At 45.3% G+C, this 22,889-nt stretch overlaps 1 protein-coding gene across 8 annotated transcripts in view; it reads left to right on the top strand.

Annotated features, from left to right (window-relative positions):
• Nucleotides 1-13,234, top strand: part of ITPR2 (inositol 1,4,5-trisphosphate receptor type 2) — a 264,276-nt gene extending 251,042 nt beyond the window's left edge. For 6 of the 8 annotated variants that reach the window (XM_035127537.3, XM_035127538.3, XM_035127536.3 and 3 more), the window contains 6 exons: nucleotides 774-866; nucleotides 1,233-1,363; nucleotides 2,943-3,108; nucleotides 5,415-5,575; nucleotides 8,544-8,705; nucleotides 10,904-13,234. In XM_035127537.3, coding sequence (XP_034983428.1) covers nucleotides 774-866; nucleotides 1,233-1,363; nucleotides 2,943-3,108; nucleotides 5,415-5,575; nucleotides 8,544-8,705; nucleotides 10,904-10,993 — 803 coding nt within the window. In that variant the 3' untranslated portion in view covers nucleotides 10,994-13,234. Of the gene's footprint in view, nucleotides 1-773; nucleotides 867-1,232; nucleotides 1,364-2,942; nucleotides 3,109-5,414; nucleotides 5,577-8,543; nucleotides 8,706-10,903 lie in introns of those variants that run through there. The other 2 variants (XM_088652318.1, XM_035127542.3) reach the window with 2 other exon arrangements.
• Nucleotides 13,235-22,889: the final 9,655 nt, after the last annotated feature.

The raw sequence follows: 22,889 nt of genomic DNA, 5'->3' as shown, positions 1-22,889 counted from the left end.
AGTTCTGTTTGATGCCAGTTCTGTAATTTAGGCAGAAGCAACAGTAAAATGCCTGTGATATATTGTAAATGTGAAACACTGATCTCTTCATTACTGCAAGTGCTTTAGTCTTCTTCCTCGATAGTCTTCTTTCATTCTTTCTTCTGACACTAAGTGAGAGATTTAGTGACATGGGTTTTATCATGGGTAGGCAAACTAAGGCCCGGGGGCCGGATCCGGCCCAATCGCCTTCTAAATCTGGCCCGCGGACAGTCCGGGAATCAGCGTGTTTTTACATGAGTAGTATGTGTCCTTTTATTTAAAATGCATCTCTGGGTTATTTGTGGGGCATAGGAATTCGTTCATTCCCCCCCCCCCACAAAATATAGTCTGGGCCCCCCCACAACATGGGGGGGACAGTGGACTGGCCCCCTGCTGAAAAAGTTTGCTGGCCCCTGGGTTTTATCATGCCCAGAACACACAATTATTTGGGAGTTCAAATGTTATTTACATAATTGTTGTTAAGTAAAACAAAGGTAGAGATATGTCTCAAGCTGTCTCGTTCAAATAAATAAAGCAACAAAAGACTTTTATCCACAGATTTTGCAATGTATTTAAATTTAGGTCCTTATTCAAGTATTCAAGTGAGTATATCTGAAACCGAAATTTTGTTCCAAAATGTGAAATTGTCAGCCTATTTCTGTCCTAATTTTTAATGTGTCTGCTGATACCCTGTACATATATTTTTGCAACAAATCATTCCATTGCCAACCTTTTGTTCTTTGTTCTCTCAGAGAGTGGCCCTGTTCCTACCACAAGATTAACAGCAATGATGGATGCATGTTCAAAGGAGAACTGTAGTACTACAATACCAGCTTTAAAATTAGGTTGGTAGAATGCTCACAAAACATTTTCTGTTTTTCCCTGAGCAAGTATCTGCTGCTTAGTTAGACCAAAATGAGATTATATGCAGAACACATAGTTACCCCTAAAAGCAGCCACCTCTCCTCTCCCCCTCTCTCTGCATAATGTCCAGAAAAAGAAAAAGCATGGAATGACATGATCACAATGAGATTAGCTTGAAGGGATGGGGGAAATTCTCAACACAACGATGATATGTCAGGCATTGTATTCTACCACTCATTACTAAAAGTTTGGCAGCAATCACATGTTTTCTACATTTGTCTAGTTCTGCCCTTAGTCAAAGCTTAGTGGAATCCTGCATCATGTACATACATGTGTTCCATCCACAGATGAAGAACCAGATGAGGATGGGATTGAGAGGACATGTGAGACTCTGCTCATGTGTATTGTGACAGTTCTGAACCAGGGCCTGAGAAATGGTGGTGGAGTGGGGGATGTGCTCCGAAAGCCTTCTAAAGATGTAAGCATTTTGTTTTTGTTTTTTTAAACTTTTATTATTATTAAATTTATTTAACATCACATCAAAAGAAACATAGAATAAAATTCCAAATCTTACTAATCTAAACACATATTCATAATTATAAAGAAAATAGAAAATAGAAATAGAAAAGTATAGAAAGAAATAGTGATAAAGAATAAAGGGAAAGGAAAAAGAAAAAGAAAACTTCAACTAACCTCTTTTCAACACCATGTTCATCTTTCCATACTCAGAATAAGCAAAATAAAGACTTCCACCAACCACACAGCACTTCCCTTCAGTTTCTTCTTATCTATCTGCATTTCCTTATCATCATTATCTGGTCTTATTTATTTTATAACTCACTATTCATTCCCTTTTCTCTTCACAAAGTCATTCTAGACTCAGCCAGATATTCACCCTTGAACCTTGGTTTCATTTCATTCATTCAGAAATTCCCAATCCTTTTTCACTACGTTTTTTTATTTATGTCTTACTATGTCCATTAATTTAGCTAACTCCAGGCATTCAAATAGCTATTACTTACGTTACTGAAGCTAAGAAATCAGGGGGGGGGAAGGATTGATGCAATATGGACCTCCAAAAAACTGACTTTAACTGCGATGAAAGCAGAGATTTTGAATAAATCAGTGTCAGATCATAATCCAGTAATGATACATATGAAATTTTAAAAACAAACAAATTATGAATTAAGTAAATTATTTAGGAATTTGGATTACTAATAATACAGTGGTGCCTCACAAGACAAATTTAATTCGTTCCAGGACTCAATTCGTCCTACAAAAAATTCGTCTAGCGAGTTGCGGTTTCCCATAGGAATGCATTGAAACTTAATCAATGCGTTCCTATGGGCTCCGGGGGACTGGCGGCGGCGCTGGCGCTTGCTCGCTTGGCTTGGGGAAGGCAGGCAGGCAGGTGGCAGTCAAGAGAGGAAGCTCCGCTGCCGCCACCAGTCCCCCGAGCCAAGCACTGGGCACAGCGCTTGCTCGAGGAAGGCAAGTGCTGCCGCCAGTGCCCTGAGATCAGCGCAGCGGGCGCTAGGCTCGGGGGACTGGCGGTGGTGGTGCTTGCCTTCCCCGAACAAATGCTGCTGCCACCGTCAGACCCCCGAGCCCAGCGCAAGTTCTGGAGGGTGCCAGTGAAGAGGCAGAGGCTGGACGTGGTGCCTCCCAGTATCAGCTTGCTGCCCTCGCCCACTTCCGCCATGACGCACCAAAGCAGGACTGTGCCCGGAGCCTCCACCTGCCGTGACCACTGCGGCACGGGTGCCAGGGAATAGGAGGAGGCTGGGTGTGGTGCCTCCCAACATTGGCTCGCCACCCTTGCCTGCCTCGCTGAAGCAGTGCCACGGCCAGAGCCTCCGCTTCTTCCCTGCAGGAGGAGGTGACCTCCAGCTGCTGCCTGCCTCCTCCAGCCCTGCAAAGGTGCCGGCATTAAAAAGTCAGCAACTCTGGGAAATGGGGCGCGCGCCGGAGGGATCTTTGCACCACGCCGCCAGATAGACTGGGGGTGGGGCGCCGCCAGATAGACTTAAGACATAAAAACATTATTGTCATTTCAGGAGCCCCTCTTTGCTGCTCGAGTTGTCTATGACCTCCTGTTTTATTTCATTGTCATCATTATTGTCCTGAACCTCATTTTTGGAGTCATAATTGATACATTTGCAGATCTCAGAAGTGAAAAACAAAAAAAAGAGGAAATCTTGAAGACAACGTGTTTCGTCTGTGGTATGTGTTAGCAAGCTATTCAATTGGGTGAGGGGAAAGCAGTTTTAAAGAGTTTTCTTTAAGCTTATTCCTTTCCAATAGTAAACCAAATGGCAGTCCAAAGATTACATTGGTGTTCACTTGCTCTAGGAGCTAAGTTAGTCTTGTGTTGTCATTGCTACTAATAACTTATGTTCGGGTACTTTCAGTTATTACCTGTGGTCTGGTTCTCCAAACTTCAACATGTACGTCATTGAATTATTTCAGACCTGTTTACGTAGGAGCTGTGCATGCCAACCCCACCTACCCACCCCTGCCAACCCCAACCCCCTTGTCAAGCCCCACTTTACACCTCGCCAACCCCTCGCCCGACCCATCACAGTTTGCCCAGTCCAGGTAAGATAGAGGCGTTGCATGTTTTCGGGTCCAAAAGGTAAGGAGATGACCTGTTCCAGACAAGGTTGCACTTCCTTGGAAGGAGCAGATTATCAACAGTGATACTTTTGGAACCTGCACTGTCACTGGAGGTCCAGAGGGCTTTGGTGACTAGGACTGGCTCTTTCCGGCCACAGCTATGGCTCCGTGGTCTGGTAACCTTCAAATTGCAATGAAGATGCTTTGGAAACTTCAGCTGAACCAGAATGCAGTGGAAATAACTCCTATTCTAAATCAGCTTATTGATTGATTGATTTCTGGGTGCCAGTTTATTTCTGAGCCCAATTCAGGTTGCTCACATTGGTATTTGAAGCCCCGCATGATGTGGCCACAAATATCTGCAAGACTTCCTCCTTTTCCAGAGACCACCCAGGTTGGGAATTCAAGGAGCTCCTGCTCAGCAGAAGACTTTCTCTGTGGTAGCTCCAAAATTGTAGAACGCCCTACAGAGGTGTGTCTAAAATCATCATTCTTCTTCTTCTTTAGCGATCACTCGTAGCCGAGTAAGATTGTCTTCCATGAACACAATTTTAACAATGGGTCCGTAAGTGACTGTGGAGGCCAATTCTGGATCCACACGTCCTTCCACAGTGGGGACATTGGTTTGCAGGCGGGAGTTGATCACGGTGTGGATTTGCCAAGCCTGCCTTCCTCTTAGCACGTTTCTCCCTTGCGTCCTTTTGTCATATGCTGGCAGGTGCACCTTTTTACCCTTACCTTACAGTTGAAAAATATTTTTGTAGGCTTCCTGAAAAGTGTAAATTAACCTGATGAGTTGGTTGGTTGTTGTTGCTTTTAAAAAAATTGTATTCTGGTGGTGTTATAACTTTACCTAGGACCTTATGAGGAAAGGCAGGAAATAAATCTTAGAAATAAGTAGGCAAGTGAGTCTTGTTGTTGTTGTTTAGTCGTTTAGTCATGTCTGACTCTTCGTGACCCCATGGACCATAGCACGCCAGGCACTCCTGTCTTCCACTGCCTCCCGCAGTTTGGTCAAACTCATGTTCGTAGCTTCGAGAACACTGTCCAACCATCTCGTCCTCTGTCGTCCCCTTCTCCTAGTGCCCTCCATCTTTCCCAACATCAGGGTCTTTTCCAGGGATTCTTCTCTTCTCATGAGGTGGCCAAAGTATTGGAGCCTCAGCTTCAGGATCTGTCCTTCCAGTGAGCACTCAGGACTGATTTCCTTCAGAATGGATAGGTTTGAGCCTCTTGCAGTCCATGAGACTCTCAAGAGTCTTGCCAATGACCCATCAATTACTTAGCAGCCCTCTATTGGTGAAGGCCCAGCAAACAGCCCCCACTTTCACAAAATCATTGTTGCTGAAAGGTAAGTTTCAAGGGATGAGGACGAAGGGAAAGGGGATATTTGGCAAAGACCCACACATTTATAATCCTGGCTGAAATTCAAAGGGATTTTCATTCAGATCATGAAACATTTGCTGTTTCCCAGGTCACCAACCTAAGTTCTGAAACTCAACATCATCACTTGTTCGTCATCATCTATTGTTATAGAAGTTATTCCTCTGAGAAATTGGATAGGGAACATTTGGGCAGCCTGGTAGATGTTAACTTCATTTCCATCCCCTTTATTTTAGATTTCTTTCTTATTGTACATCATCTGGAGCCTTTTCTTTTTTCTTTTTGCAAAAACAGGAAACAAATACTAGAAATAAATATCATATATGATGTACGCCTTAATGAAATTGTTGGTCTTGAAGACTCTGCTTTTACACACTTTCTCTCTCTCTCTCTCTCTCTCTCTCTCTCTCTCTCTCTCTCTCTCTCTCTCTCTGTTGTGGGTTGTTTTTTTTAAAAAAAAAGAACTTGCAATTAAGACAAAGATGATGGAACCAATGAAATATTGTTTGTGTGTTTCTCCTTTTTTGCAGGGCTTGAGCGAGACAAATTTGATAATAAGACAGTTTCCTTTGAGGAGCACATAAAGGCAGAACACAACATGTGGCACTATTTATACTTCATAGTTCTGGTCAGAGTGAAAGACCCAACAGAATACACTGGTCCCGAAAGTTATGTGGCTCAAATGATTGTGGTGAGTCACTTTTATATAAGTCTTACTTCAGAGAGGTGGGCCTTTCAGGTGTGGCTTGCTTGGTACCATCATTACATAATTTAGGTGCCAAGTGCAAAACGTCCTCTTTACCCAGGCCTTTTAATGGGGGGGGGACTGTTATTATTAATTTTTCCTGTGATAGTTTTATTGTTTTTTATTATGATATGTAAATTATGTTTTATTGTTGTACACTGCCCTTGGATCTTCAGATAAAGGGTGGAATATTCATTGAATAAACAACAACAACAACAACAACTGTGAGAAGCTGCCAACTGTATTAAATACAAAGGTGTTTAAATGCATTTCCAGTAACCTAGCACTGGGCATAATGAAAATATGAAGGCAAAGTTCACAGTTACCCTCAGGCTCCTGCACTCTTATACTCAGTTTGCTAATCCAGTTTGTAAGTCGAAAGATATCACAGGCTGCAGGAAGGGCTCTTGGATGCTGCCTGAGCCCCGGCCCCCTCCTCTCACTTCCTTTCTCCTTTCCTTCTGCTGCTGTCTGAGCCGTTTGAGGAGCTGGATTGGGGTGGCTGCTCCCTGTAAGCAGTTACAAGCATGAAACTGGGTTTGGTAGCCTGTGAAGTGGTCCAGACATTTAGAAGTCACTCTGTGTGCAAGCCTCATTGTCCCAAGGATGCAGCTACCGTGTTTCCCCTTTTTTAATACGTAGCCATAAAGTAAGCCATGGCAGCATTTTTTAGGAGTTGCTATATCTAAGACACCCCCCGAAAATAAGACATACCTCTCATACCATATACAGCGAGACCGCCAAGCGCCCCAGCCAGCCAGCGGGGCCTGGAACCAGCTGCTGCAGCGGCGAGCCACCTGCCGAAACAGGCGGCTGCAGAGTGGAGCGCTCTGCAGCGCCGAGCGCTCAGAGCGCCCAGCAGCGCCGGGTGGAGCGCCCAGCCAGCGGCCTGGCCTCTTCCTGGCCCGGCCGAGGAGGCCTGCCGCCCCGCCGCCGGAACAGGCGGCTGCAGAGTGGAGCGCTCCGCAGCGCCGAGCGCTCGGAACGTCCAGCAGCACCGGGCGGAGTGCCCAGCCAGAGCGGCGAGGCAGAGCGGCGGCCGGAGGCCCGTTGGACCTTCTGCACCACCGGAACGTTGTGGGCCGCATGGCCCGAGGCAGAGCGGCGGCGGGAGCCCCGCTAGCCCTGCCAGAGTGACGGGCGGCGGCGGGAGCCCTGCTGGCCCCATCCGCGCCGCCAGAACGTTGTGGGCCGCATGGCCCAAGGCAGAGCGGCGGCAGGAGCCCCGCTGGCCCTGCCAGGGTGACGGGCGGCGGCGGGAGCCCTGCTGGCCCCATCCGCGCCGCCGGAATGTTGTGGGCCGCATGGCCCAAGGCAGAGCGGTGGCGGGAGGCTCGCGGGTCCTTCTGTGGCGCCGGGGTGCGGACGGCGGCGGAAGCGCTGCTGGCCCCTTCCGCTCTGCTGGAGCGGCATGGGCTGCATGGCCCGCCGCCGGAATTTTGTGGGCAGGGAAGCGGGAGGCAGGCAGGCGGGCGGGCTGGGCGATGGGCCCGTGGCTGTGCTCGGCGGGGCCGGTAGTGAGCTCAACGCTGGCCTGCACCAGGGGCTCCGGCTCAGTCCGCTGCCGGCACACGGCGCCTCGTCGTGGCCGGGATCTGGGTCATGGTTAGGTGAGTGCCCTCCACTCCCATAGCGGCGCCCGGGACGAGGCTGCCTCTGAGCATGCACAGAGAGACACCCCCTTCACATCCCCCCGCCAGTCCAGTGCCGGGAAAAGGCGTCTTGGAAAACCGGGGTGGGTTTATAGCTGGGGATGGGGTGGTCTCTGAGCATGCACAAAGTGTCTCCCTCACCGCTGCCTTTGCTCTTTTTTCCTTGTCTCTTTTTAAAGGAAGTTGCTCCCCAGGGTGGGTCCATAATAAAAATGGTAATAAAAAATTAAGACATCCCCTGAAAATAAGACACCTTGTGTTTTTTTGAGGAAAAAAAGTTATAAGACGGTGTCTTAAAAAAGGGGAAACACGGTATTTGGAGATAGGAGAAGTTGCCATGGTGATGGGGTGTGTGTTTGAGGTGTCAGGTAAAGAGAGTCTTTAGAGCAAGGGGTGCTGGGAAGAAGGGAGAGAACAGGCTGAGATCCATCTTGGGCGGCTGACTGAAGGCTGGGTGAGAGAGGTGCCTTTGACTGCAGTGCTGCACTGATATGGGGAAGAACCCCTGCTTGAGATGACCATCCTGCAAGAGCTGGACTCTCCATAATCCATAAAGATGTAAATAGATGAATAAACCATATTTATTAAAGTATTGTGCCTCAATTCTCCAAAGGAATACAGATCCTAGGTGAGAACCCCCTGGAATCTTGCTACTGCTCAACAGAGTGTTGGGGGGCACTCGATTTTTGTAACAGTATTATTATGACATAGATTTTTTAAAGGATCCTTTGCTAGAATGCATATGAGACACCTACATTTTCAAAGGTGTGAAGAGGAAGGAGCCGTTTGCCTCAGAATCCCCTCTCTCCCTGGAACCCTGGTTCCCCCTCCAGGAATGCCATATCCACCACCCAAATGGTCCAACCCACACTCGGAAAACCAGTACATTATGCTACTGAGTGTAAATTGGATAGGGAGCTTAAGCCAATGACAAGTATGATGCAAACCTTCACATTTTTCATTCTTGGCAGCTGCCTACCAACCAGCAGCTGCCATGTGGCTGGGAGAATATCTCAATGACCCAACAACATGGGCAGGCACCAGTTATGTGAGTCATTTAACAGGAACTGCCTACAGATAAGCAGCTACCAGTTGGCTAGGAGAACAGATAAATTCCTATGCTAATCCTGGGTCTCCTACAGTCAGAGTCAGTTGGGCGAATCCTTGAGAAATCATTCAGACTATCACCCACTCTACTCCACCCCATCTCATTTTATATTTAAGTCACAACTAACATTTTTTTTCTACTTTTGTGTGTGCAGGAAAAGAATTTAGATTGGTTCCCTCGGATGAGAGCCATGTCCTTGGTCAGCAACGAAGGTGACAGTGAACAGAATGAAATCAGAAACCTGCATGAGAGATTGGAGTCCACCATGAGCCTGGTCAAGCAGCTCTCGAGTCAACTAGCTGAGCTTAAAGAACAGGTTGGTTGGTTCTTTCTTTATATTTTACATAGCAGAGTTTGAGTAGAGAGCTTCATGCATGTAAAAAGAATCAACCTCTCAGCTAGATCACAGATTATCTTCCAGTAAAAATCGCCTTTTGTCAGAGGTCTTAATCCAGCTTCACAGAAATTAAGTGCAATAGATAGTAAAGAGGAGATTTCCATAGAGCTAACATTCTGGTTGATTAATCTGGTTGAGTTGTCTTGAAGCATTGTTGAAGCTAAGGCGCTGTGGACCTGATTGGTGCCTAACTGGGATGTAAAGAGGTAAAGTATCAAATGATTGATTAATCAGTTACATAAAATATATTTGACTGTTAACAAAGACATCATTATAAATCCCACTTTTAGATAGATGTCAATGCAGAGTTTTTTTAAAAAAGATAAAGCTAACATTTATTGTTAGAAGAGGAAAACACTGGTACATTTTTCTGTGTATCACAGTTACACACCAGAATCAATGTTAGTCTCAATAAATATACAAGCATGCCCTTACCTCTCAGCCACACCAATTACAACTTACATTTATCTATTATAATTGGCTCCCACAAAGGTGGCTAACCCCCTGGCCTGGGGCAGGCGAGCAAATTTTTACGGACCCCCAGCATACCCACCCATCTGATTTTGGTAGCAGTGGCAAAAAGCAAACTACCGTAAATAAAAACTGTATTTGAAACTCTCCATCCAGTCCAGCACCATGATGGGAATGCAAATTGCCATTATGGGGTGCACAAAATATTTGGACCATTCCCAAATCAAGAGACCCAAGCAAGGCTGTTCAGGGCACTTTGGCAATTCGGATGTTTTAAAAAATGCAGCAGACAGCATGTTTGCAAAAATGTAAACAAATCTTCTCAGTTTGCCATATGAGGAAGATGCCAGGCTGAGATGTAACCAACAGATTTTGCTTCTAACCAGAGGGAATAACTTGTACAGTACAGGCTTTTCAATCATAGTGCTTTGAGGAAGGAATGCTAAAGTAATAAAATTCATTGCTAGTTCTGCTTGCTTGGAAAATTTTGGATACAGACAGTGACAATTTTATGTGCGATCACATGCATGCTTGTCACTGCCAACCCAGAAAATGGGGCAGAATGGGACAGAATGGCATTTAGGTCCTTCTGCCTCTGTCCCACCTATCCACATTTCAAGTCAGTTGTGCACTTAGTTTCTGTTACTTTTGGTACAAGTTGACCATAACGCCAGCATGAAGCCCCTCCGCCCCACACACATGTCCTTGTGCTCATCCTTCTGACCCTTTGCTGGCTACTGTCCTGGGAGAATTTCTACATTGAATGTAATCTTTGATATGAAATTTCCCACAAAACCACAGGGAGTGAAGCAAATCCCTTTGAGTTCTCCCTCCAAAAAAAGGGGCAAAGTGCAGGTTGCTGTTCTTGCAGAAAGCTTGCTATCTGAAATATGGCAGGATTCTTCTGCTTAAAAGCAGCTACTGTGCCTGCACATTTAATTAAACTCTGCCAGAAAGAAAAAAGTTAATAGCTGTGTTTTTATTTCCATATAAAGTTGAACTGGGGGGAGGGGGGAGGGAGCTGCTTCTGACCAATTCTTGCTCTTTTCAAGAGAGTTGAATCAGGCTCTGAACTCAATCCCAAATACCCCTTGTAATAAGCCCTCCTCTTTAGCTTGTAGCAGTACAGTCCTACAGTATGTATATTTAGTTGTAAGTTTTTTTTATTCTGTTCAATAGGACTTATTCCAAGCTAAGTGTGTGTAGGATTGTAGTTAAATCTGTTTAATCTTGCATTTCATATATATATATTTATGATAGCAACAGTTGAGACAGTTGAACAAGACATTTAGATTTGAGAAGGGAAAGTAAAATCCATCTTCCCTGGGTAATGAGAACACTGTACGGGTGCACATTTCGGATCTTTGTGCCAATAAATTGCTGGGAGGAAGGGGAAATTGCCCCGAATTAATGTGTTAATACTTGCCTTCCAGAATTTACATATATATTTTTAAAAATACTCACTTGCAAGGAACCCCCTTTTTTCTTTAGCTTTTCGGTTTCAAAATAATCTCCTTGATGGTTTTTCTCATCTTTTTTATCTTGCAAAATAAAATGAAATAAATGTCACAGTGTCATGTCTTGCATGTCTTTGCTAAAGAGGAGTCAGGAGCTCATCTTGTCTTTGTCTCCCTCCCCACCTTTAGATGACAGAACAAAGGAAAAACAAGCAGAGGCTGGGCTTTCTTGGATCAAATGCTGCGTCCCACGTGAACCATCACATGCCACCACACTGAGAGCGTTTCATCCGTATTCTCGATCCAGAGTGGTGAACAGCGCCTATTGTTACAACGTTACAAATAACAGTGTGCCAGTATCTTACATGGTTTAGCTCTGGGAACAATTTGTAACTGTTTTTTTCTTCACTATTGAAAGGGGCCACCAGCTCAAATATTACAGATAAGGTTGTGGTAAGGGAAGCTCTTCTGCATCTTTCCTCAGGCAAAACAATTTAAAACTGGCAGGGGTGGGGGGAGAGAGTACAACCTTCATTTACTCTCTTGTAATTCAGTTGGCTGCCGGCAGATGCAAAGGCATGGCAGAATTTGGTTCTGTTGTTTTGAATGCCACCGTAAGAATCCTTGTAAAACTAATGGAGCAACCAAGAAACACAGAATCCAACAGCCGCATTCAGAATCTGTAGAAGTTCTTTCTTGTCACCTTTGCTGGCCAGCATCATTTGTTATCTTTGTTTGGAATTTTTGCTCTCTCTCCCCCTGCCATTCTAATTACCGTAAATATGCCATTGGAGGAGGCAATAATGTTATGGCAAGTTAATTTGCATTGAAAGATGAACAAAATCACCCTCAAAAAAGCATTGTTTTTCTCTTTTAAAAAAGGGTTGCAGAGACAAGTATTAAGGCTAATAGAAATTTTGCTGTCAGCTGTGCAATTCCTTATTTATAAAATAGAGCACAATGGACCTGCAGCTGGGAGAACTTGAAATTTATGTACATAACCACTGAAAACATTAACTGGAAGTGATTTCTTTACTCTTGAATTTAGATGCTCCCTATTAATGTGGCTGCAAGTAGAGAATTCAACTAATGGTCGTCTTTAACTGTGTTTTAAAATTCATGATCCAAGGAGGAGAAAATGTGATATTTTAGAACTAGTGTTAGAGATTAATTTCAGGGGGTAAACAGCTTTGAGATGAACTGTCTAGAAAAAATGTAAAGATACTGCTACTGTCCATAAACCACAGGGGGGGAAAGCTATTTCTTTTGGCTTCAGCTCCTCCTTTCTCTTTTTCCTGTACAAAATGTTTCTCAGATAGGGTTCCCCTCCTGTATGAATGGACAGCCTCCCACCGTCCCTGACCATTGGTCATGTTGGCTAGGGCTGATGGGACTGATGGGAATTGGAGACGAACAGATTCCCCACTGACACAGGAATATTTCATCAATATGCATCTTCTGATCCACTAGATTGTGGCCATCATTGGTTCTGCTTGGAATTCATGTGACTTTGCTGTGGTGAAGGGAGATCAGCTCTAGTTTCCAATTCAGAATCAGGGTTGTACAATAAGCAGGGCCTTATGTTCTTTCCTTTGACAATCCAAAAGTGCAGAACTCACAAATAAGAGTGAAAGGCATGCAGTTTGCACTATTCCTAAGTAAAATTGCCTTTCTCTATGCACTTGTCTCCAGCTGAGTGTTCTAGTACAAATGCTTCTAAAGAATTGTGAAAAGGCATTGAGCAAAGCAAAACAGAGGGACGCAGGGCTTGCCAATCAGAAGGTCGGCAGTTCGAATCCCCGTGACAAGGTGAGCTCCTGTTGCTTGGTCCCAGCTCCTGCCAACCTAGCAGTTCGAAACCATGTCAAAGTACAAGTAGATAAATAGGCACTGCTCTGGCAGGAAGGTAAACGACATTTCCGTGCACTGCTCTGGTTCGCCAGAAGCAGCTTAGTCATGCTGGCCACATGACCCGGAAAAACTGTCTGCGGACAAACGCCAGCTCCCTTGGCCAGTAAAGCGAGATGAGCGCTGCAACCCCAGGGTCGCCTGCGAGTGGACCTAACAGTCAGGGGTCCCTTTACCTATACCTGTAAAGCAAAACAGGTAGCCTGATTGCGTATTATAAGAGCTAAGAAGGAAACAATTAGCAGTGCTGGGAAGTTTGAAAAAAAGAATTATCATGTTTGCTATTCCTTCTTGGAATAAAGCAATCCTAATTTGGAAGCCATAAATGCAATTCTAATGCAGTTAAATCAGTGAGATTACAAATAAATTGCATACAATGCAATTCTACATAATACTTACTTTGCAAGTTCCATTGGCTTGTAACATAATTTATAAGAATTGGTGCTCAGCCTTTTGTTAGTTTTCAATAAGCATATGTGTGGTCAATATTTAGTGGCTTGTAGCCCACACCTTTTACATGTTATAGTGAGTTGTGTAGACTATTAGGTCAGATCTTAACATGATGGTATGTTGGGTTTATTGATAGAATAAAGTGGAAAACTGTTTCTTGGATGCCTTATCAAATTGCAAGCCTTTCTATCACTTTAACAAGCTCAGACTTAGTCCTCCTCTTTAGTTTGAATCATGCAAAAAGATTGAATCAGCTCAGCAGGAGATCAATAATAGATTGCAACTGTCCATATTCAGATTGTGCCTGGATTGAGGCCTTGCTCTGTCCTTCCCAGCCACCTTCCCTTTGCATCTTGCTCTGAGGATATGGAGGTTTCACTGACAAAGTGCCTGCATAAACTGAAAGCCAAACTGCAGAATCTGTTCCAGCCCTAGTAGGAACTGATGGAAAAAGTTTTAATGTTAACCAATTGATTTATGCACCTCTGTAAAGAGGAAAAGAACTGCAGTCTGGTAAGGGTAGCGTATGATAAGGCTCTTATAGTAGGCATGCAGTAGCTGTCACTCAGAGGTTTTGCTTGTATAAGGACCCAGGCTCATTCCCTGGCAGCTTAAGCTTAAAGAATCTCGAACAGCAGGACTGGGAGAGATTCTTGTCTGAGACTTTGGAGAGCCATTGCCAGTCAGAGTAAATAGTCCTTAGCTGAAAGAATTAATAATCTATTCCATACTATAAAGCAGTATTTCTCAAATTTGAGCCTCCAGCAGTTGTTGGACTACAACTCCCATCACCCCTAATCAGTGATCAGGGATGTTGGGAGTTGTAGTCCAACAACAGCTGAAGATCCAGGTTTGAGAAACATTGCTACACAGTATAAGTACTTGCTTGTTCCAGCCCATATTGTTTGAGCTGGTTACATCTCCATTCTGCCTCACCTCCACCCAGTGGCGTAGGAAGGGGATGCGGGCCGCCCTGGGTGTGGTGACAAAACAGCAAAAAGATGTGTTTTTGGAAAAATAACTCCCGCACCCACTGCACCCTCCCCTGGAGTGATTTCCAGAAACCAGAAGCATTGCTGCCTGCAACTTTGCCCTCTCCTCCATGAATCAGCCTGATCCAAAAGCAGAGCTGGGTGAGGCGGGGGGGGGGGCACTGGGCGCCACACAGCGAGGCCTGCAGCGTGCCTGAGACAGGTGTATCTCCTGAGGGGGAGGAGGTGGGCAGACTGCCTGCAAGCTCCGCCCTGCTGTTTTGAGCAGCACGGGGCTTGCGTCTGCCCACCGCCTCAGCCACCCTACAGCTGAGGGGGAGGCTGCAGAGAGGCTCCTGCCTTGGCTTGCCCCACCCCATGGGCGACTCGTTCAGCCCCTGGCTGCAAAGCGTGCACGCTGCCCTGGGTACCCGAGTGGCTAGCTACACCGTTGCCTACACCACAGAAATGCACACTGTGCAGCAGGGGTAGCTGGTGCCCATTGGCTCTGGAATGGTGGAAAGCAGGGAGCTCAAGAGTAGGCAGACAGCCAACTGTCCCCATCTGTGCTGAGTTCTACAAGGACTAAGGAGAAGGAACCTGACGGGTAGTTGGATTGTTAAGGGAAAAGACAGGCAGCTGAAGGCAAACTAAGGTTGGTAGGGTGGTGCCCTGTTTATTGTGGAGCTTCCACGTGGTCTCACAGATGTTGCCATTCACAGGTTGCAGGCTTCCCCAGGGTGTGCACTGGATTTTTACCATGTGCCAGCTTCTCCCATAATGTGTGCAAACGCTTTCTCAAGTGGAAGGCAGCTTCAAACAAAGGAGAATACCACCCAAGCGAGAAGCAAAGGAGAAGCAGACACGGAGCAATGGATTCAAGCTACAAGAAAGAAGATTCCATGTAAACATTAGGAAGAACTTCCTGACAGTAAGAAGAGCTGTTCGGCAGTGGAATTTGCTACCAAGGAGTATGGTGGAGTCTCCTTCTTTGGAGGTCCTTAAGCAGACGCTTGACAGCCATCTGTCAGAATTGCTTTGATGGTGTTTCCTGCTTGGCAGGGGGTTGGACTGGATGACCCTTGTGGTCTCTTCCAACTCTATGATTCTATGAAATCTGAAATGTAAGTGATGAGAGTGGAGGGCAGGGTCCTGAAGCAAATCCTCCTGCCCTGGATCTCTCCTAATTTCAATTTTATCCAGCATTGATAAAGTTGGACTGGAGTTCATCAACCAGAATTAAAATTTAGGAGCAGGATCCACCCACAGTTAAGGTTTTAGGTATGCTACACCAAATAATTCAGCCCAGATTTGGATTAAGCTTTTTAAAAAATATTTTTTAAAAATTAGTTTTCAATTACAGTCCAATAATAGCCTCATTATAACAATACCAATTTATGATACAATTATTAATACTAATCATTCAAATACCAAATTATATAATTTAGATAAAGTGGCCCCCACATGCTAGATTTGATGATTTGATGATTTTCTTTGTTTCTGCATTCCAAAATCGTATAAATTTCAATTACATTCTGGCCATAATAATCATCCCCCAGGGGATGCTTCAGGGGGCACAAGGTAGAAGAATGTTTGAGTGGACATGGACCAAACACATGGTGGCCAAAGACGCCCCCTATTTTTTCCTATAAGGTTTTGAAAATTTAATCAGTGGCATGAAGTTCCATTCTGATGGTGGCTTGAGGCATTCCTTTTGTGATTTGGGACACAGTGCTTCATGGGAACAGTGGTATGTCCTGACATCGCATCATTCTCGGCAGAATCTGAAGAAGGGGAGAGACGTCTTCCTCAGAGCCAATAGGATGAGTTGAAGCATGTGTTTAAACACTTCTGTTTATCTCATTGGGAATGATTACAAGTACTTATGGTTGGGTCGTGTTTTGGTGTTGTTTGTGTAGCCCTGTAATTGAAACCTCTAAAATGCTAAAATGAAAGTTCAACAAGATTCAAAATTTAAAAAGCTGAACTGAAATTATGTCATAGAATCATAGAATCTTAGAGTTGGAAGTGACCCCAAGGATCATCTAATCGAATTCCCTCAATGCAGGAATCTCGGCTAAAGCATCCTTGACAGATGGCCACACAACCTCTGTTTAAAAACCTCCAAGGAAGGAGAGTCCACCACCTCTCGTGGGAGTCTGTTCCACTGCTGAACAGCTCTTGCTATCGGAAAGTTTTTCCAAATGTTTAGTCGGAGTCTCCCTTCTTGTAACTTGAAGCCATTGGCTTGAGTCCTACCCTCCAGAGCAGAAGAAAACAAGCATGCTCCCTCCCTTCAGATATTTGAAGATGGCTATCATATCCCCTCAGTCCCCTCTTTTCCAGGCTAAACATACCCAGCTCTCCTCATAAGACTGTTTTCAGACCCTTGATCATCTTGGTTGCCCTCCTCTCCACACGTTCCAGCTTGTCAACATCCATCTTAAATTGTGGTGCCCAGAATTGGACACAGTATTCCAGGTGTGGTCTGACTAAGGCAGAATAGAGTGGTACTATGCCACCCCTTGATCTGAACACTATACTTCTGGTGATGCAGCCTAGAATAGCATTAGCTTATTTTTGCTGCTGCATCATACTGTGGACTCATCTTAAGTTTGTTGTCCACCAAGACCCCTAGATCCTTTTCACATGTACTGCTAGTAAGCCAGGTCTCCCCCATCCTATAATTGTGCATCTGGATCTTCCTGCCAAAGTGTGGAACATTACATTTGTCCTATTGAAATTCATTTTGTTAGCTTGCGTCCTGTTCTCCAATCTGTTGAATTCAGATTCTGTCTTCTGAATTTTGAATTCTGATTCTGTCTTCTGTGGCATCAGTTACGCCTCCCAGTTTGCAAATTTGGTTAGCATCATCTCAATCCCTTCCTCCAAGTCATTTATAAAGACATTGAACAACGGGCCCAGGACAGAACCCTGTGGCACCCTGCATGATGAGTCCTCTTTGGGTTCAGTCAGTCAACCAGCTACAAATCCACCTAACAGTTACCTCATTCAACCCTTCATTTTACCAGCTTACTCACGAGAATATCATTGGGGACTTTGTCAAGCCTTACTGGTTTTATGCCCATTCTGGAGTTGTGCAAACTTTTGTAGATGTGCAGAATTTTTGTTTAATGCTCTGCCTTCATGCTTATTAACACTAGGATCTTTAGCAACTTGCAGAGGGGTATCTCCCTGTCTTCCTCCAGTGCCTTCCTGTCCCATGCATTAGTGCAAGAAAGTACAGAGGCAGGAAGCTCAGTTTTAAAAAATCTGGAACAAATTGGTACACTGTAAACACATAATTATGGTGTCCACTGGTGCTTTGGCTACATATTTTAGGTTCTTGGAGAGAAAGCACTTTGTAGTTTTGAGGTCACTTTATATTGTTTTCAAAGCTAAGCACAGGTCAGTCCTATTCAGCCTTTTCATTTGCACTCATCGTTATGATTATTTTGCTGGATGATGGGGGGGGGCATACTGGAATATAATAAAATTCCTATAGAGTGTTAATTTTGCTCAGGAAAGGGTAGATAGATATATAACTCCAAAAATAGCTAGTGCTTTTGTTATTGAAGCTTGCTTTAAGAGTCTCGCTTTAAAAGTAAAAAACTTAAGACTATACTAACTTGCTCTCCTGATTTGTGTGCACTAGATTCCCAGTTGAGAGTGCAATCTGCACTTGTCATGGTCACTACCAGCAATCCTCCATAGTCTTCCCGTGTCCTACAAAGAATTCATGTGCACATGGGGCACAGAATAGGGTTACCATATTTCAAAAAGTAAAAACCAGGATTCCCCAGTGGTTGAGCTTTATTTATACAAACCCCAAAGTTATTGAGCTTTTTTAAAAAACAAAAATGCCCCCCAAGCACTATTTTTGGGTTTACTTGCCGAAGATCCAGGACAAACCACCACCTTCCAGAAATTTCCCCTTCCAGAACTTCCACCTTTGAGGTCCTGGCATATGGCAACCCTAGCACAGAATGTGCAGACTGAAACTAGTTCTCCTGCTGCCACTTCCCAAATGGTTGAAGACCTGTTTGATTGGGCACCCAGAAAGAAGCCTGGAAAATATGCTGGAGTGAAGCATATATTTTTGAGGGGTGCCATGTATGGAGGTCAAAGCCGTGGAATATTGGTTGTAATATTCTATTAATGTTTCCCATGATGCTATTTGCAATATTTAGAGCTTCCAAGCCAGTCTGTCAATACAGATATTTCTATAGTCTCAGGCTGTAAATGTGCAACACTTTTTACAATGTCAATTTTTTACAAGTTTGTGGGGCCTGGATGTTCAGGGTGAGTGAAACTTTCATACAAATAAACAATACTTCCTAAAGTTAGGAGCATCAATCTGTAATTTTGTACAAGGTGTGGGTGCGAAAGGTTTAAGGTCCTGATCCAGCAACTCCAAGGCATAATTGGACTTCAATACAAACCCTGGAGCTCTGCATTCATTCCCATGTCAGGAAAAGCTCTGCATAGCTCATAGCTCATGATGAAAGTATCAGATCCTTGAGACTTCTTAATTAAGTTGCTGGGAGGGGAATCACTGTTATGCCCACATTAGAATCATAGTTGGAAGGATCATCTAGTCCAACCCCCTGCAATGCAGGAATGGGCATGAATGGGCATGGCTATTAAATGCAACTCAGATTGCTATAATGCCTCAAATATTTATGGGCATGGAGGGCAAATAAAGACTTATTTAAAACCTGAGAGAAAAAGTAACTGTTTCTACTTAAGTAAATATGCCCATTGCTGCTGAATGTAACTTTTAATAAACTTTTTCTCCTTTTATACATATTTGTGTCTTTGCAGCTGTGTGCAATTTTTTGGTAAACAGCTTCTTAAAAGAATTAGAAAAGCAAATCTAGATCTAGTTCCTTCAAATCTACTTCAACTTAGTGTTCACTCTTATGTAGCCTAGTTAAAACTGGAAAAGGAGAGGAAGTGCTAGACACAGTCTTAACTTAATTATTCACAACTTGCGTGGCGATACCCAGACCCTCCATGAGTAAATAAAGACACAGGACCCGGTGAATAAGGTTAATAGGCATAAAAGGCCACAACTTTATTGTTTACGGATGTAGAGAGGTATTGGCTTAGGCATTGGATCTAACCGACTATACCCAATTCCAGCCCATTGTACTGTCAGTCTGTGAAGGGTTAACCACCGTTAGGTGAGCCCTGCGATGCAGATCAACTAGGAACTTACCCTGGGGCCACTGACAAGGAGCGTGCCTTAGGCCCTCACCTACCACGACTTCAGACATAGCCACGCCCCCGGACTCCTTAAGGGAGTACCCCTCAGCATTTTGGGGGAGGTGATGGCAGCAACCTCCCCTCCACCTGTGACCTTTCAGAGATAATCCAATGCCTAACCGCCAATCAAACCTAAAGGGCTCACCGCCAATACCCTCACGTTGTTGTTTGTTGTTGTTTAGTCGTTTAGTCGTGTCCGACTCTTCGTGACCCCATGGACCAGAGCACGCCAGGCACTCCTGTCTTGCACTGCCTCCCGCAGTTTGGTCAAACTCATTTTCGTAGCTTCGAGAACACTGTCCAACCATCTTGTCCTCTGTCGTCCCCTTCTCCTAGTGCCCTCAATCTTTCCCAACATCAGGGTCTTTTCCAAGGATTTTTTTTTCTTGGAAAAAATACCCTCACAACCGTAACCAATACCTAATAGCATTGAGAATGTCAGCAAGCCAAACATCATTTCCAGCATTTGAAAGATGCATGCCAGCATCACAGTAAAGGGACTGGCTGACACCTTTTTAGCCACAGCCATATCCAAAAACTTCCTTGATTTATTGATAGCCGCGGGGGAGTGACAGTCACGCCAAATGCGTCTTTCCAGCAGTGAAGACCAAAGGATGGTTAAATTTGGGGAGGTGGCCACCAGTTCATCAAAGTCCCTAGAAATCTTCAACTTCAAATCCACGCCTTTGCAGTAGGCCAAATCATTTTCACCAAGCTGAACCACCAAAACATCAGGGGAATTTTGCGAGGCGGCCCTGGCCTTCACAGCTGGCAGGAGTTCGTCCCAGCATATCCCTCTCCTTGTAATCCAGGAGACTTTGATCCGTAGTGGAAGCCCCAAATTGGGACCCAATCTCTGATTAAAGGTGCGAGTCCGAGCCCAGTGCATGATACTGTGACCAACCATCCAGATATTTACAGCAGTATCTCCTGAAAACAGAGCAAAGAGGAACGTAAGTGATATGCCAAACACGATTGCTAGTCACATTGTGCAGCGGAGGTAACCCTTGTAAACTTTGGACTTCCAACGACCCAAATCCTTTATCCTCTCCGTAGAAAGGCCCATGTGTACTGCTGTTGTAGCTGCGCCAATTCGAAAGGAATGTGCAGCGAATTCAGAGGGAGGGAGTCTGCAGGCAGCGATGGCCCTGCGCATCACACACGTAAACTGATGATGGGCCAGGCGACTGGAGTGGGCAGGACGAAGGTGGCCTTAAATGAAGGAATTGCCTGGTGTCCTTCACCAGGCAAGGACTGCTGTGCCCTGTGGCCGGCAGGTTAGAAAGGTTAGATCACGAATAACAGGCTTTCCTTTCCAGCTGGGAGGCCACTGCTGGGCGCACCACCTTCCCTTAAAGTAAACCCCGGATCCCAAGGAACCAGCTGCATCTGACTGAACCTGAAAATCAACTTTCAACCTTAAATTGTCCTGCCACAACGACACACCGTTAAAATTATCAAGAAACCTTAGCCACACCTCAAGGTCTGACTTAACCTCTTTGCTGAGGCACACCCTGTGGTGCGGAGCACGGAGTCCAGCAGATAATCTTGCTAATCTAGCACAAATGGGACGTCCCGGGGATACTACGCAGCAAGCAAAATTAAGATGACCAAGGACAGACTATATTTGTCTAAGGGTAACCTTTTTGAGGGGAAGCATTTCAGAAATTATTTGTTTAAGGGATGCCAATTTCTCTTGAGGCAAATGTGATGTTTGGGCAATGGTGTCCAATTTGATGCCTAAATAAGTGATGGTTGAGACTGCTCCGTGGCCAAGGAAGCAAAAGCCTCTAGGAGATAAGCACAATCCGAATTATGTACACTACCACAGAAAATCATCTAGGTAATGAGCCACGCCCTCCAAACCAAAAAGCTGAACAAGCTACTGAACAACCCATTGGCATAGCTTTGTCGATGAAGTACGCCCCCTCAAACCTGAATCCCAACCATCTAAAATCTTGTGGGTGAACTGGTAAAAGACGAAACGCAGATTCAATACCAGATTTTGCAAATAAGGTGGAAGTCTTAACATCTTTCACTAGTGCACCTCCTTTCCATTCTAATGTGCCGTTAAAGGACTTGCAAAGGAGTCCTACAAGATCCCCCCCCCCTTCTCCCCAGTAACCTTCCATAGGGGTATCACTATCTGAATCCAAAGAGGAGGTACCTGAATCATCCTCCATGTCTGACGGCTTACTCTTTTTGCTCTTCTTGTGAGAGCTCTTCTTAGACTTCTTTCCCTGTTTCTCGACCTGCGCCTGATTCTGCTGAGGAGGTAATGACTGCTCCCGCACCCCGGTAACTTCCCGTTGCCTCTGGAGTTCATCATCCAATGAAGTATCAGAAGTAGCCTGACTAGGCCTGACCTGGGTGCTGGCCAGGGGACCCTGCAAGCAACTGGGAATGCCTGGAGAAAGCTGGAGAGAAGTATTACCCCACCCAGAAGATGAAGATTGGGACCATGTCCTTATGCGCCCGGATTGACTGTTGACAAAGGAAGCTGAGGTCCCCAGACGCTCCCCAGTGCTTGTGGCCGTATCAGGAATACAATCTGGAGACCCCTCTGAAGGAAGCTCCTGTTAGGTGAGACCTGTTGGAAAAACCTTTGAAAGCCCGAGAAAAGGTTAGCAACAGCCTGAGGTGAAATAGTAACCGTTGTTACACTTGGAGCACCTGATGCTGCTGACCCAGACCCGACACGTTTTGCAGGAGGTGCCACTGCAGGTTCTTTTTGTTTACGCTTTGGAGCCATTATGCTATGTAAACAGTAGGTCCAGTTGTCCAGTTAAAATCAGCAGGGCTGCTGTGAGCAAACTGCATGGGAGAGCGGCTGGGGGCAGGAACAAAGAGGCTGAGCCCCAGCTGTGCGCTCACTTTAAGGTAGCAAGCCACGCCCCCGGGACATCCGGATTGGACGCGCCGGGGAGCACCGGGCCCGGGCCCCAGCCTATGGCTGGTGGGATGGCAACCATCCCCCCAGCACGTGAAGCACTCGTGGGTGCCCGCAACCTCCCCTCCTATGCCATGCCGGAAGGGACTTTTTCTCCAACCTTCATTTAACTGTTCTTAGTGTGGGCGGTGTAATTGCCATGAAAAACCACTTCTACTCTTTGTTTCACCCAGCTGTTCTAACATATCTCTGTGCTTGACTCTTCATATGATTTCATCCTATTGCATGAAAAGTGGTCTTGATGGAGACTGACATGACCTGATCAAATGTGTTTTCCAGTTAACAGCAATGCCAGGCAAACAAACCCCTTCTCCTAGATGGGTTGGAGAGGAAGAAGAAACCTGCCAGGAGGGAAGGGACACCGTCTCTACGGGGCCCAGGGGGCCCAGGTAGCCATAATTTTTCAATGAAGGGTTGGGCCCCCTCAATATTCCACAACCAGGTGGGCTCTGTCAGGCCCTCCTACGCCTGTGGCTGGCTCAAAGCCCGTTGCAGCAATGGGAGGATCCGAAACAGCCCATTGCAGGCGCAGCAGGCCCCACCAAGTCGCTGGGATTAACCCTTTGATGGGATTAACTCATTAGGGCCTGCTGCGGCTATGACGGGCTCCATCATAGAATCTTGGAGT

The sequence above is a fragment of the Zootoca vivipara genome, chromosome 9, assembly GCF_965207765.1.
Source record: "Zootoca vivipara chromosome 9, rZooViv2.hap1.1, whole genome shotgun sequence".
Classification (NCBI taxonomy): domain Eukaryota; kingdom Metazoa; phylum Chordata; class Lepidosauria; order Squamata; family Lacertidae; genus Zootoca; species Zootoca vivipara.
This window is presented reverse-complemented; position numbering and strand designations above follow the sequence as displayed.